Below are 16,053 nucleotides of genomic sequence, written 5' to 3' on the forward strand. Positions count from 1 at the left end.
TTTCCTCAGTCTAGGTGAAACAAGTCAGGTAGACTTTCAGGCCAGCAAGAAGCTGTGCTTGTCAACATACCAAGTACAGTTGGTGGTTCTGAGGTGACTTCAGCAACCACAGCCTCCACGGAGGACTGAAGTTGCTGTTGGACACTGGGAAGGTCAGTGAATTCAGACACAGACAGAGCATAACTGGGATCGCGGGATATCTTCTGCAGTTCTCTGCTATCAGAGTTCTTGGTTCCAATTGCAAAGGTCAAGACACCCAGCTGTTTGAGAGCAGAGGCTGGTGCATCAACACTGTCGAAAGACCTTCCACCACTTAGCAATACCAGGATCTGTGGAACTCCTTCCAGGCGCCTGCTTCCGCCAGAGGCCGTGAAGACGTTATCCCTCAAGTACTGGAGAGCTGCTCCAGTGTTGAGGGGTCTTCCGCCTTTGTGCCTCAAACCTCTGACAGTGTCAAGGATCTCGCCCTTTGTGGTGTACGTGTTCAGATAGAACTGGACAGCTGGATCTCTGCTGTACTGAACCACTGAGACACGGTCTTTGCTGTCATCCACACTGAGTTTCTCTACTAGTCTGTGGACAAAGTCTCGCATAGCTGGGAATTCAGTTCTAGTGCCATCGGATCCGTCCAGCAAGAACACAACATCCCTTCCTAGTGGCTGTCTCTCCACTAGGAAAACATAGAATTTGAGACATATTTAGGTTCATGTGTCAAACATTTGCCATACAAAAGTCACACGATGAAAGCTAACCTCAAGGTTTACAACATTAACTCTACTGATTCTGGCACAACTGTTTTGTCAAAGTGGAACTGGTTGATCTCAGCTTAGTGAAGTACACTTTCAAACTGTTGAATTTGCATCCTAACGTAATGTTGGAATGTAAAAATCTGTCACTTTCTTACCAGTTACTGTTGGTGTCATGGGCGTGACCCTCGTTAGTACTCTGTTCATTACAGAGGAGAGCTGTTCTAGGACACTGGGGAGGTCAGTGAACTCAGACACTGATAGAGCGTAACTAGGCTCATGTGATATCTTCTGCAGCTCTCCGCTGTCAGAGCTCCTTGTTCCAATGCCAATCACAAAGATGCCCTGCTGTTTGAGAGCAGACGCTGGGGTATCTACATTGTCATAAGACCTTCCACCATTTAGCAGGATCAACATCTGTGGAACGCCTTGCAGGAGCCTACTCCCGGAGGAGTTTGTAAAGATGCTGTCCCTGACATATTGGAGAGCGGCCCCGGTGTTGAGGGGTCTGCCCCCTTTGTGTGTCAGCCCTCTGAGCGCATCCACAATATCCTCTCTTGTGGTGTATCTTTTCAGATTGAAATGGACCTGTGCATCTCTGCTGTACTGGACTACAGAGACACGGTCTTTGTTTTCTCCCACATTGAGCTTCTCCACCACCCTCTCAACAAAATCACGCATGGCAGGGAAGCCAGTCCTTGTGCTATCAGAACCATCCAGAAGGAATACGATATCCTTTTTGGCAGTGTCAACTGAGAAAAGACAGGAAGAGAAAAAATAAAAACCTTTGCCAAAAGTACGCTCCTGGACTCATCATCAAGTGGTGGACTATTTTTGTCAAAACATCTAGCATTGCCTATTTCAATTTGTAACCAAAGGAAAGCACACCACCATCTCTATTTAAATGCGCACGTGAAGCTAAACATGTATATTGCACTCAAATGCTTTTCCTCAGTCTAGGTGAAACAAGTCAGGTAGACTTTCAGGCCAGCAAGAAGCTGTGCTTGTCAACATACCAAGTACAGTTGGTGGTTCTGAGGTGACTTCAGCAACCACAGCCTCCACGGAGGACTGAAGTTGCTGTTGGACACTGGGAAGGTCAGTGAATTCAGACACAGACAGAGCATAACTGGGATCGCGGGATATCTTCTGCAGTTCTCTGCTATCAGAGTTCTTGGTTCCAATTGCAAAGGTCAAGACACCCAGCTGTTTGAGAGCAGAGGCTGGTGCATCAACACTGTCGAAAGACCTTCCACCACTTAGCAATACCAGGATCTGTGGAACTCCTTCCAGGCGCCTGCTTCCGCCAGAGGCCGTGAAGACGTTATCCCTCAAGTACTGGAGAGCTGCTCCAGTGTTGAGGGGTCTTCCGCCTTTGTGCCTCAAACCTCTGACAGTGTCAAGGATCTCGCCCTTTGTGGTGTACGTGTTCAGATAGAACTGGACAGCTGGATCTCTGCTGTACTGAACCACTGAGACACGGTCTTTGCTGTCATCCACACTGAGTTTCTCTACTAGTCTGTGGACAAAGTCTCGCATAGCTGGGAATTCAGTTCTAGTGCCATCGGATCCGTCCAGCAAGAACACAACATCCCTTCCTAGTGGCTGTCTCTCCACTAGGAAAACATAGAATTTGAGACATATTTAGGTTCATGTGTCAAACATTTGCCATACAAAAGTCACACGATGAAAGCTAACCTCAAGGTTTACAACATTAACTCTACTGATTCTGGCACAACTGTTTTGTCAAAGTGGAACTGGTTGATCTCAGCTTAGTGAAGTACACTTTCAAACTGTTGAATTTGCATCCTAACGTAATGTTGGAATGTAAAAATCTGTCACTTTCTTACCAGTTACTGTTGGTGTCATGGGCGTGACCCTCGTTAGTACTCTGTTCATTACAGAGGAGAGCTGTTCTAGGACACTGGGGAGGTCAGTGAACTCAGACACTGATAGAGCGTAACTAGGCTCATGTGATATCTTCTGCAGCTCTCCGCTGTCAGAGCTCCTTGTTCCAATGCCAATCACAAAGATGCCCTGCTGTTTGAGAGCAGACGCTGGGGTATCTACATTGTCATAAGACCTTCCACCATTTAGCAGGATCAACATCTGTGGAACGCCTTGCAGGAGCCTACTCCCGGAGGAGTTTGTAAAGACGCTGTCCCTGACATATTGGAGAGCGGCCCCGGTGTTGAGGGGTCTGCCCCCTTTGTGTGTCAGCCCTCTGAGCGCATCCACAATATCCTCTCTTGTGGTGTATCTTTTCAGATTGAAATGGACCTGTGCATCTCTGCTGTACTGGACTACAGAGACACGGTCTTTGTTTTCTCCCACATTGAGCTTCTCCACCACCCTCTCAACAAAATCACGCATGGCAGGGAAGCCAGTCCTTGTGCTATCAGAACCATCCAGAAGGAATACGATATCCTTTTTGGCAGTGTCAACTGAGAAAAGACAGGAAGAGAAAAAATAAAAACCTTTGCCAAAAGTACGCTCCTGGACTCATCATCAAGTGGTGGACTATTTTTGTCAAAACATCTAGCATTGCCTATTTCAATTTGTAACCAAAGGAAAGCACACCACCATCTCTATTTAAATGCGCACGTGAAGCTAAACATGTATATTGCACTCAAATGCTTTTCCTCAGTCTAGGTGAAACAAGTCAGGTAGACTTTCAGGCCAGCAAGAAGCTGTGCTTGTCAACATACCAAGTACAGTTGGTGGTTCTGAGGTGACTTCAGCAACCACAGCCTCCACGGAGGACTGAAGTTGCTGTTGGACACTGGGAAGGTCAGTGAATTCAGACACAGACAGAGCATAACTGGGATCGCGGGATATCTTCTGCAGTTCTCTGCTATCAGAGTTCTTGGTTCCAATTGCAAAGGTCAAGACACCCAGCTGTTTGAGAGCAGAGGCTGGTGCATCAACACTGTCGAAAGACCTTCCACCACTTAGCAATACCAGGATCTGTGGAACTCCTTCCAGGCGCCTGCTTCCGCCAGAGGCCGTGAAGACGTTATCCCTCAAGTACTGGAGAGCTGCTCCAGTGTTGAGGGGTCTTCCGCCTTTGTGCCTCAAACCTCTGACAGTGTCAAGGATCTCGCCCTTTGTGGTGTACGTGTTCAGATAGAACTGGACAGCTGGATCTCTGCTGTACTGAACCACTGAGACACGGTCTTTGCTGTCATCCACACTGAGTTTCTCTACTAGTCTGTGGACAAAGTCTCGCATAGCTGGGAATTCAGTTCTAGTGCCATCGGATCCGTCCAGCAAGAACACAACATCCCTTCCTAGTGGCTGTCTCTCCACTAGGAAAACATAGAATTTGAGACATATTTAGGTTCATGTGTCAAACATTTGCCATACAAAAGTCACACGATGAAAGCTAACCTCAAGGTTTACAACATTAACTCTACTGATTCTGGCACAACTGTTTTGTCAAAGTGGAACTGGTTGATCTCAGCTTAGTGAAGTACACTTTCAAACTGTTGAATTTGCATCCTAACGTAATGTTGGAATGTAAAAATCTGTCACTTTCTTACCAGTTACTGTTGGTGTCATGGGCGTGACCCTCGTTAGTACTCTGTTCATTACAGAGGAGAGCTGTTCTAGGACACTGGGGAGGTCAGTGAACTCAGACACTGATAGAGCGTAACTAGGCTCATGTGATATCTTCTGCAGCTCTCCGCTGTCAGAGCTCCTTGTTCCAATGCCAATCACAAAGATGCCCTGCTGTTTGAGAGCAGACGCTGGGGTATCTACATTGTCATAAGACCTTCCACCATTTAGCAGGATCAACATCTGTGGAACGCCTTGCAGGAGCCTACTCCCGGAGGAGTTTGTAAAGACGCTGTCCCTGACATATTGGAGAGCGACCCCGGTGTTGAGGGGTCTGCCCCCTTTGTGTGTCAGCCCTCTGAGCGCATCCACAATATCCTCTCTTGTGGTGTATCTTTTCAGATTGAAATGGACCTGTGCATCTCTGCTGTACTGGACTACAGAGACACGGTCTTTGTTTTCTCCCACATTGAGCTTCTCCACCACCCTCTCAACAAAATCACGCATGGCAGGGAAGCCAGTCCTTGTGCTATCAGAACCATCCAGAAGGAATACGATATCCTTTTTGGCAGTGTCAACTGAGAAAAGACAGGAAGACAAAAAATAAAAACCTTTGCCAAAAGTACGCTCCTGGACTCATCATCAAGTGGTGGACTATTTTTGTCAAAACATCTAGCATTGCCTATTTCAATTTGTAACCAAAGGAAAGCACACCACCATCTCTATTTAAATGCGCACGTGAAGCTAAACATGTATATTGCACTCAAATGCTTTTCCTCAGTCTAGGTGAAACAAGTCAGGTAGACTTTCAGGCCAGCAAGAAGCTGTGCTTGTCAACATACCAAGTACAGTTGGTGGTTCTGAGGTGACTTCAGCAACCACAGCCTCCACGGAGGACTGAAGTTGCTGTTGGACTCTGGGAAGGTCAGTGAATTCAGACACAGACAGAGCATAACTGGGATCGCGGGATATCTTCTGCAGTTCTCTGCTATCAGAGTTCTTGGTTCCAATTGCAAAGGTCAAGACACCCAGCTGTTTGAGAGCAGAGGCTGGTGCATCAACACTGTCGAAAGACCTTCCACCACTTAGCAATACCAGGATCTGTGGAACTCCTTCCAGGCGCCTGCTTCCGCCAGAGGCCGTGAAGACATTATCCCTCAAGTACTGGAGAGCTGCTCCAGTGTTGAGGGGTCTTCCGCCTTTGTGCCTCAAACCTCTGACAGTGTCAAGGATCTCGCCCTTTGTGGTGTACGTGTTCAGATAGAACTGGACAGCTGGATCTCTGCTGTACTGAACCACTGAGACACGGTCTTTGCTGTCATCCACACTGAGTTTCTCTACTAGTCTGTGGACAAAGTCTCGCATAGCTGGGAATTCAGTTCTAGTGCCATCGGATCCGTCCAGCAAGAACACAACATCCCTTCCTAGTGGCTGTCTCTCCACTAGGAAAACATAGAATTTGAGACATATTTAGGTTCATGTGTCAAACATTTGCCATACAAAAGTCACACGATGAAAGCTAACCTCAAGGTTTACAACATTAACTCTACTGATTCTGGCACAACTGTTTTGTCAAAGTGGAACTGGTTGATCTCAGCTTAGTGAAGTACACTTTCAAACTGTTGAATTTGCATCCTAACGTAATGTTGGAATGTAAAAATCTGTCACTTTCTTACCAGTTACTGTTGGTGTCATGGGCGTGACCCTCGTTAGTACTCTGTTCATTACAGAGGAGAGCTGTTCTAGGACACTGGGGAGGTCAGTGAACTCAGACACTGATAGAGCGTAACTAGGCTCATGTGATATCTTCTGCAGCTCTCCGCTGTCAGAGCTCCTTGTTCCAATGCCAATCACAAAGATGCCCTGCTGTTTGAGAGCAGACGCTGGGGTATCTACATTGTCATAAGACCTTCCACCATTTAGCAGGATCAACATCTGTGGAACGCCTTGCAGGAGCCTACTCCCGGAGGAGTTTGTAAAGACGCTGTCCCTGACATATTGGAGAGCGACCCCGGTGTTGAGGGGTCTGCCCCCTTTGTGTGTCAGCCCTCTGAGCGCATCCACAATATCCTCTCTTGTGGTGTATCTTTTCAGATTGAAATGGACCTGTGCATCTCTGCTGTACTGGACTACAGAGACACGGTCTTTGTTTTCTCCCACATTGAGCTTCTCCACCACCCTCTCAACAAAATCACGCATGGCAGGGAAGCCAGTCCTTGTGCTATCAGAACCATCCAGAAGGAATACGATATCCTTTTTGGCAGTGTCAACTGAGAAAAGACAGGAAGAGAAAAAATAAAAACCTTTGCCAAAAGTACGCTCCTGGACTCATCATCAAGTGGTGGACTATTTTTGTCAAAACATCTAGCATTGCCTATTTCAATTTGTAACCAAAGGAAAGCACACCACCATCTCTATTTAAATGCGCACGTGAAGCTAAACATGTATATTGCACTCAAATGCTTTTCCTCAGTCTAGGTGAAACAAGTCAGGTAGACTTTCAGGCCAGCAAGAAACTGTGCTTGTCAACATACCAAGTACAGTTGGTGGTTCTGAGGTGACTTCAGCAACCACAGCCTCCACGGAGGACTGAAGTTGCTGTTGGACACTGGGAAGGTCAGTGAATTCAGACACAGACAGAGCATAACTGGGATCGCGGGATATCTTCTGCAGTTCTCTGCTATCAGAGTTCTTGGTTCCAATTGCAAAGGTCAAGACACCCAGCTGTTTGAGAGCAGAGGCTGGTGCATCAACACTGTCGAAAGACCTTCCACCACTTAGCAATACCAGGATCTGTGGAACTCCTTCCAGGCGCCTGCTTCCGCCAGAGGCCGTGAAGACGTTATCCCTCAAGTACTGGAGAGCTGCTCCAGTGTTGAGGGGTCTTCCGCCTTTGTGCCTCAAACCTCTGACAGTGTCAAGGATCTCGCCCTTTGTGGTGTACGTGTTCAGATAGAACTGGACAGCTGGATCTCTGCTGTACTGAACCACTGAGACACGGTCTTTGCTGTCATCCACACTGAGTTTCTCTACTAGTCTGTGGACAAAGTCTCGCATAGCTGGGAATTCAGTTCTAGTGCCATCGGATCCGTCCAGCAAGAACACAACATCCCTTCCTAGTGGCTGTCTCTCCACTAGGAAAACATAGAATTTGAGACATATTTAGGTTCATGTGTCAAACATTTGCCATACAAAAGTCACACGATGAAAGCTAACCTCAAGGTTTACAACATTAACTCTACTGATTCTGGCACAACTGTTTTGTCAAAGTGGAACTGGTTGATCTCAGCTTAGTGAAGTACACTTTCAAACTGTTGAATTTGCATCCTAACGTAATGTTGGAATGTAAAAATCTGTCACTTTCTTACCAGTTACTGTTGGTGTCATGGGCGTGACCCTCGTTAGTACTCTGTTCATTACAGAGGAGAGCTGTTCTAGGACACTGGGGAGGTCAGTGAACTCAGACACTGATAGAGCGTAACTAGGCTCATGTGATATCTTCTGCAGCTCTCCGCTGTCAGAGCTCCTTGTTCCAATGCCAATCACAAAGATGCCCTGCTGTTTGAGAGCAGACGCTGGGGTATCTACATTGTCATAAGACCTTCCACCATTTAGCAGGATCAACATCTGTGGAACGCCTTGCAGGAGCCTACTCCCGGAGGAGTTTGTAAAGACGCTGTCCCTGACATATTGGAGAGCGACCCCGGTGTTGAGGGGTCTGCCCCCTTTGTGTGTCAGCCCTCTGAGCGCATCCACAATATCCTCTCTTGTGGTGTATCTTTTCAGATTGAAATGGACCTGTGCATCTCTGCTGTACTGGACTACAGAGACACGGTCTTTGTTTTCTCCCACATTGAGCTTCTCCACCACCCTCTCAACAAAATCACGCATGGCAGGGAAGCCAGTCCTTGTGCTATCAGAACCATCCAGAAGGAATACGATATCCTTTTTGGCAGTGTCAACTGAGAAAAGACAGGAAGAGAAAAAATAAAAACCTTTGCCAAAAGTACGCTCCTGGACTCATCATCAAGTGGTGGACTATTTTTGTCAAAACATCTAGCATTGCCTATTTCAATTTGTAACCAAAGGAAAGCACACCACCATCTCTATTTAAATGCGCACGTGAAGCTAAACATGTATATTGCACTCAAATGCTTTTCCTCAGTCTAGGTGAAACAAGTCAGGTAGACTTTCAGGCCAGCAAGAAGCTGTGCTTGTCAACATACCAAGTACAGTTGGTGGTTCTGAGGTGACTTCAGCAACCACAGCCTCCACGGAGGACTGAAGTTGCTGTTGGACACTGGGAAGGTCAGTGAATTCAGACACAGACAGAGCATAACTGGGATCGCGGGATATCTTCTGCAGTTCTCTGCTATCAGAGTTCTTGGTTCCAATTGCAAAGGTCAAGACACCCAGCTGTTTGAGAGCAGAGGCTGGTGCATCAACACTGTCGAAAGACCTTCCACCACTTAGCAATACCAGGATCTGTGGAACTCCTTCCAGGCGCCTGCTTCCGCCAGAGGCCGTGAAGACGTTATCCCTCAAGTACTGGAGAGCTGCTCCAGTGTTGAGGGGTCTTCCGCCTTTGTGCCTCAAACCTCTGACAGTGTCAAGGATCTCGCCCTTTGTGGTGTACGTGTTCAGATAGAACTGGACAGCTGGATCTCTGCTGTACTGAACCACTGAGACACGGTCTTTGCTGTTATCCACACTGAGTTTCTCTACTAGTCTGTGGACAAAGTCTCGCATAGCTGGGAATTCAGTTCTAGTGCCATCGGATCCGTCCAGCAAGAACACAACATCCCTTCCTAGTGGCTGTCTCTCCACTAGGAAAACATAGAATTTGAGACATATTTAGGTTCATGTGTCAAACATTTGCCATACAAAAGTCACACGATGAAAGCTAACCTCAAGGTTTACAACATTAACTCTACTGATTCTGGCACAACTGTTTTGTCAAAGTGGAACTGGTTGATCTCAGCTTAGTGAAGTACACTTTCAAACTGTTGAATTTGCATCCTAACGTAATGTTGGAATGTAAAAATCTGTCACTTTCTTACCAGTTACTGTTGGTGTCATGGGCGTGACCCTCGTTAGTACTCTGTTCATTACAGAGGAGAGCTGTTCTAGGACACTGGGGAGGTCAGTGAACTCAGACACTGATAGAGCGTAACTAGGCTCATGTGATATCTTCTGCAGCTCTCCGCTGTCAGAGCTCCTTGTTCCAATGCCAATCACAAAGATGCCCTGCTGTTTGAGAGCAGACGCTGGGGTATCTACATTGTCATAAGACCTTCCACCATTTAGCAGGATCAACATCTGTGGAACGCCTTGCAGGAGCCTACTCCCGGAGGAGTTTGTAAAGACGCTGTCCCTGACATATTGGAGAGCGGCCCCGGTGTTGAGGGGTCTGCCCCCTTTGTGTGTCAGCCCTCTGAGCGCATCCACAATATCCTCTCTTGTGGTGTATCTTTTCAGATTGAAATGGACCTGTGCATCTCTGCTGTACTGGACTACAGAGACACGGTCTTTGTTTTCTCCCACATTGAGCTTCTCCACCACCCTCTCAACAAAATCACGCATGGCAGGGAAGCCAGTCCTTGTGCTATCAGAACCATCCAGAAGGAATACGATATCCTTTTTGGCAGTGTCAACTGAGAAAAGACAGGAAGAGAAAAAATAAAAACCTTTGCCAAAAGTACGCTCCTGGACTCATCATCAAGTGGTGGACTATTTTTGTCAAAACATCTAGCATTGCCTATTTCAATTTGTAACCAAAGGAAAGCACACCACCATCTCTATTTAAATGCGCACGTGAAGCTAAACATGTATATTGCACTCAAATGCTTTTCCTCAGTCTAGGTGAAACAAGTCAGGTAGACTTTCAGGCCAGCAAGAAGCTGTGCTTGTCAACATACCAAGTACAGTTGGTGGTTCTGAGGTGACTTCAGCAACCACAGCCTCCACGGAGGACTGAAGTTGCTGTTGGACACTGGGAAGGTCAGTGAATTCAGACACAGACAGAGCATAACTGGGATCGCGGGATATCTTCTGCAGTTCTCTGCTATCAGAGTTCTTGGTTCCAATTGCAAAGGTCAAGACACCCAGCTGTTTGAGAGCAGAGGCTGGTGCATCAACACTGTCGAAAGACCTTCCACCACTTAGCAATACCAGGATCTGTGGAACTCCTTCCAGGCGCCTGCTTCCGCCAGAGGCCGTGAAGACGTTATCCCTCAAGTACTGGAGAGCTGCTCCAGTGTTGAGGGGTCTTCCGCCTTTGTGCCTCAAACCTCTGACAGTGTCAAGGATCTCGCCCTTTGTGGTGTACGTGTTCAGATAGAACTGGACAGCTGGATCTCTGCTGTACTGAACCACTGAGACACGGTCTTTGCTGTCATCCACACTGAGTTTCTCTACTAGTCTGTGGACAAAGTCTCGCATAGCTGGGAATTCAGTTCTAGTGCCATCGGATCCGTCCAGCAAGAACACAACATCCCTTCCTAGTGGCTGTCTCTCCACTAGGAAAACATAGAATTTGAGACATATTTAGGTTCATGTGTCAAACATTTGCCATACAAAAGTCACACGATGAAAGCTAACCTCAAGGTTTACAACATTAACTCTACTGATTCTGGCACAACTGTTTTGTCAAAGTGGAACTGGTTGATCTCAGCTTAGTGAAGTACACTTTCAAACTGTTGAATTTGCATCCTAACGTAATGTTGGAATGTAAAAATCTGTCACTTTCTTACCAGTTACTGTTGGTGTCATGGGCGTGACCCTCGTTAGTACTCTGTTCATTACAGAGGAGAGCTGTTCTAGGACACTGGGGAGGTCAGTGAACTCAGACACTGATAGAGCGTAACTAGGCTCATGTGATATCTTCTGCAGCTCTCCGCTGTCAGAGCTCCTTGTTCCAATGCCAATCACAAAGATGCCCTGCTGTTTGAGAGCAGACGCTGGGGTATCTACATTGTCATAAGACCTTCCACCATTTAGCAGGATCAACATCTGTGGAACGCCTTGCAGGAGCCTACTCCCGGAGGAGTTTGTAAAGATGCTGTCCCTGACATATTGGAGAGCGGCCCCGGTGTTGAGGGGTCTGCCCCCTTTGTGTGTCAGCCCTCTGAGCGCATCCACAATATCCTCTCTTGTGGTGTATCTTTTCAGATTGAAATGGACCTGTGCATCTCTGCTGTACTGGACTACAGAGACACGGTCTTTGTTTTCTCCCACATTGAGCTTCTCCACCACCCTCTCAACAAAATCACGCATGGCAGGGAAGCCAGTCCTTGTGCTATCAGAACCATCCAGAAGGAATACGATATCCTTTTTGGCAGTGTCAACTGAGAAAAGACAGGAAGAGAAAAAATAAAAACCTTTGCCAAAAGTACGCTCCTGGACTCATCATCAAGTGGTGGACTATTTTTGTCAAAACATCTAGCATTGCCTATTTCAATTTGTAACCAAAGGAAAGCACACCACCATCTCTATTTAAATGCGCACGTGAAGCTAAACATGTATATTGCACTCAAATGCTTTTCCTCAGTCTAGGTGAAACAAGTCAGGTAGACTTTCAGGCCAGCAAGAAGCTGTGCTTGTCAACATACCAAGTACAGTTGGTGGTTCTGAGGTGACTTCAGCAACCACAGCCTCCACGGAGGACTGAAGTTGCTGTTGGACACTGGGAAGGTCAGTGAATTCAGACACAGACAGAGCATAACTGGGATCGCGGGATATCTTCTGCAGTTCTCTGCTATCAGAGTTCTTGGTTCCAATTGCAAAGGTCAAGACACCCAGCTGTTTGAGAGCAGAGGCTGGTGCATCAACACTGTCGAAAGACCTTCCACCACTTAGCAATACCAGGATCTGTGGAACTCCTTCCAGGCGCCTGCTTCCGCCAGAGGCCGTGAAGACGTTATCCCTCAAGTACTGGAGAGCTGCTCCAGTGTTGAGGGGTCTTCCGCCTTTGTGCCTCAAACCTCTGACAGTGTCAAGGATCTCGCCCTTTGTGGTGTACGTGTTCAGATAGAACTGGACAGCTGGATCTCTGCTGTACTGAACCACTGAGACACGGTCTTTGCTGTCATCCACACTGAGTTTCTCTACTAGTCTGTGGACAAAGTCTCGCATAGCTGGGAATTCAGTTCTAGTGCCATCGGATCCGTCCAGCAAGAACACAACATCCCTTCCTAGTGGCTGTCTCTCCACTAGGAAAACATAGAATTTGAGACATATTTAGGTTCATGTGTCAAACATTTGCCATACAAAAGTCACACGATGAAAGCTAACCTCAAGGTTTACAACATTAACTCTACTGATTCTGGCACAACTGTTTTGTCAAAGTGGAACTGGTTGATCTCAGCTTAGTGAAGTACACTTTCAAACTGTTGAATTTGCATCCTAACGTAATGTTGGAATGTAAAAATCTGTCACTTTCTTACCAGTTACTGTTGGTGTCATGGGCGTGACCCTCGTTAGTACTCTGTTCATTACAGAGGAGAGCTGTTCTAGGACACTGGGGAGGTCAGTGAACTCAGACACTGATAGAGCGTAACTAGGCTCATGTGATATCTTCTGCAGCTCTCCGCTGTCAGAGCTCCTTGTTCCAATGCCAATCACAAAGATGCCCTGCTGTTTGAGAGCAGACGCTGGGGTATCTACATTGTCATAAGACCTTCCACCATTTAGCAGGATCAACATCTGTGGAACGCCTTGCAGGAGCCTACTCCCGGAGGAGTTTGTAAAGACGCTGTCCCTGACATATTGGAGAGCGACCCCGGTGTTGAGGGGTCTGCCCCCTTTGTGTGTCAGCCCTCTGAGCGCATCCACAATATCCTCTCTTGTGGTGTATCTTTTCAGATTGAAATGGACCTGTGCATCTCTGCTGTACTGGACTACAGAGACACGGTCTTTGTTTTCTCCCACATTGAGCTTCTCCACCACCCTCTCAACAAAATCACGCATGGCAGGGAAGCCAGTCCTTGTGCTATCAGAACCATCCAGAAGGAATACGATATCCTTTTTGGCAGTGTCAACTGAGAAAAGACAGGAAGAGAAAAAATAAAAACCTTTGCCAAAAGTACGCTCCTGGACTCATCATCAAGTGGTGGACTATTTTTGTCAAAACATCTAGCATTGCCTATTTCAATTTGTAACCAAAGGAAAGCACACCACCATCTCTATTTAAATGCGCACGTGAAGCTAAACATGTATATTGCACTCAAATGCTTTTCCTCAGTCTAGGTGAAACAAGTCAGGTAGACTTTCAGGCCAGCAAGAAGCTGTGCTTGTCAACATACCAAGTACAGTTGGTGGTTCTGAGGTGACTTCAGCAACCACAGCCTCCACGGAGGACTGAAGTTGCTGTTGGACACTGGGAAGGTCAGTGAATTCAGACACAGACAGAGCATAACTGGGATCGCGGGATATCTTCTGCAGTTCTCTGCTATCAGAGTTCTTGGTTCCAATTGCAAAGGTCAAGACACCCAGCTGTTTGAGAGCAGAGGCTGGTGCATCAACACTGTCGAAAGACCTTCCACCACTTAGCAATACCAGGATCTGTGGAACTCCTTCCAGGCGCCTGCTTCCGCCAGAGGCCGTGAAGACGTTATCCCTCAAGTACTGGAGAGCTGCTCCAGTGTTGAGGGGTCTTCCGCCTTTGTGCCTCAAACCTCTGACAGTGTCAAGGATCTCGCCCTTTGTGGTGTACGTGTTCAGATAGAACTGGACAGCTGGATCTCTGCTGTACTGAACCACTGAGACACGGTCTTTGCTGTCATCCACACTGAGTTTCTCTACTAGTCTGTGGACAAAGTCTCGCATAGCTGGGAATTCAGTTCTAGTGCCATCGGATCCGTCCAGCAAGAACACAACATCCCTTCCTAGTGGCTGTCTCTCCACTAGGAAAACATAGAATTTGAGACATATTTAGGTTCATGTGTCAAACATTTGCCATACAAAAGTCACACGATGAAAGCTAACCTCAAGGTTTACAACATTAACTCTACTGATTCTGGCACAACTGTTTTGTCAAAGTGGAACTGGTTGATCTCAGCTTAGTGAAGTACACTTTCAAACTGTTGAATTTGCATCCTAACGTAATGTTGGAATGTAAAAATCTGTCACTTTCTTACCAGTTACTGTTGGTGTCATGGGCGTGACCCTCGTTAGTACTCTGTTCATTACAGAGGAGAGCTGTTCTAGGACACTGGGGAGGTCAGTGAACTCAGACACTGATAGAGCGTAACTAGGCTCATGTGATATCTTCTGCAGCTCTCCGCTGTCAGAGCTCCTTGTTCCAATGCCAATCACAAAGATGCCCTGCTGTTTGAGAGCAGACGCTGGGGTATCTACATTGTCATAAGACCTTCCACCATTTAGCAGGATCAACATCTGTGGAACGCCTTGCAGGAGCCTACTCCCGGAGGAGTTTGTAAAGACGCTGTCCCTGACATATTGGAGAGCGGCCCCGGTGTTGAGGGGTCTGCCCCCTTTGTGTGTCAGCCCTCTGAGCGCATCCACAATATCCTCTCTTGTGGTGTATCTTTTCAGATTGAAATGGACCTGTGCATCTCTGCTGTACTGGACTACAGAGACACGGTCTTTGTTTTCTCCCACATTGAGCTTCTCCACCACCCTCTCAACAAAATCACGCATGGCAGGGAAGCCAGTCCTTGTGCTATCAGAACCATCCAGAAGGAATACGATATCCTTTTTGGCAGTGTCAACTGAGAAAAGACAGGAAGAGAAAAAATAAAAACCTTTGCCAAAAGTACGCTCCTGGACTCATCATCAAGTGGTGGACTATTTTTGTCAAAACATCTAGCATTGCCTATTTCAATTTGTAACCAAAGGAAAGCACACCACCATCTCTATTTAAATGCGCACGTGAAGCTAAACATGTATATTGCACTCAAATGCTTTTCCTCAGTCTAGGTGAAACAAGTCAGGTAGACTTTCAGGCCAGCAAGAAGCTGTGCTTGTCAACATACCAAGTACAGTTGGTGGTTCTGAGGTGACTTCAGCAACCACAGCCTCCACGGAGGACTGAAGTTGCTGTTGGACACTGGGAAGGTCAGTGAATTCAGACACAGACAGAGCATAACTGGGATCGCGGGATATCTTCTGCAGTTCTCTGCTATCAGAGTTCTTGGTTCCAATTGCAAAGGTCAAGACACCCAGCTGTTTGAGAGCAGAGGCTGGTGCATCAACACTGTCGAAAGACCTTCCACCACTTAGCAATACCAGGATCTGTGGAACTCCTTCCAGGCGCCTGCTTCCGCCAGAGGCCGTGAAGACGTTATCCCTCAAGTACTGGAGAGCTGCTCCAGTGTTGAGGGGTCTTCCGCCTTTGTGCCTCAAACCTCTGACAGTGTCAAGGATCTCGCCCTTTGTGGTGTACGTGTTCAGATAGAACTGGACAGCTGGATCTCTGCTGTACTGAACCACTGAGACACGGTCTTTGCTGTCATCCACACTGAGTTTCTCTACTAGTCTGTGGACAAAGTCTCGCATAGCTGGGAATTCAGTTCTAGTGCCATCGGATCCGTCCAGCAAGAACACAACATCCCTTCCTAGTGGCTGTCTCTCCACTAGGAAAACATAGAATTTGAGACATATTTAGGTTCATGTGTCAAACATTTGCCATACAAAAGTCACACGATGAAAGCTAACCTCAAGGTTTACAACATTAACTCTACTGATTCTGGCACAACTGTTTTGTCAAAGTGGAACTGGTTGATCTCAG

At 47.0% G+C, this 16,053-nt stretch overlaps 1 protein-coding gene across 1 annotated transcript in view; it reads right to left on the minus strand.

The window, feature by feature from the left end:
* The window catches only part of LOC117251369 (uncharacterized), a 65,389-nt gene that overhangs the window by 41,966 nt on the left and 7,370 nt on the right, over positions 1-16,053 (minus strand). The window contains exons 10-27 of the mRNA XM_078174824.1: positions 15,299-15,898; positions 14,441-15,034; positions 13,607-14,206; positions 12,749-13,342; positions 11,915-12,514; positions 11,057-11,650; positions 10,223-10,822; positions 9,357-9,958; positions 8,531-9,119; positions 7,673-8,266; positions 6,827-7,438; positions 5,147-5,728; positions 4,289-4,882; positions 3,455-4,054; positions 2,597-3,190; positions 1,763-2,362; positions 905-1,498; positions 71-670 (exon numbers count right to left, since the gene is read on the minus strand). Coding sequence (XP_078030950.1) covers positions 71-670; positions 905-1,498; positions 1,763-2,362; positions 2,597-3,190; positions 3,455-4,054; positions 4,289-4,882; positions 5,147-5,728; positions 6,827-7,438; positions 7,673-8,266; positions 8,531-9,119; positions 9,357-9,958; positions 10,223-10,822; positions 11,057-11,650; positions 11,915-12,514; positions 12,749-13,342; positions 13,607-14,206; positions 14,441-15,034; positions 15,299-15,898 — 10,743 coding nt within the window. The remainder of the gene's footprint in view (positions 1-70; positions 671-904; positions 1,499-1,762; positions 2,363-2,596; positions 3,191-3,454; positions 4,055-4,288; positions 4,883-5,146; positions 5,729-6,826; positions 7,439-7,672; positions 8,267-8,530; positions 9,120-9,356; positions 9,959-10,222; positions 10,823-11,056; positions 11,651-11,914; positions 12,515-12,748; positions 13,343-13,606; positions 14,207-14,440; positions 15,035-15,298; positions 15,899-16,053) is intronic.

Source organism: Epinephelus lanceolatus, chromosome 14 (genome assembly GCF_041903045.1).
Source record: "Epinephelus lanceolatus isolate andai-2023 chromosome 14, ASM4190304v1, whole genome shotgun sequence".
NCBI lineage: Eukaryota > Metazoa > Chordata > Actinopteri > Perciformes > Serranidae > Epinephelus > Epinephelus lanceolatus.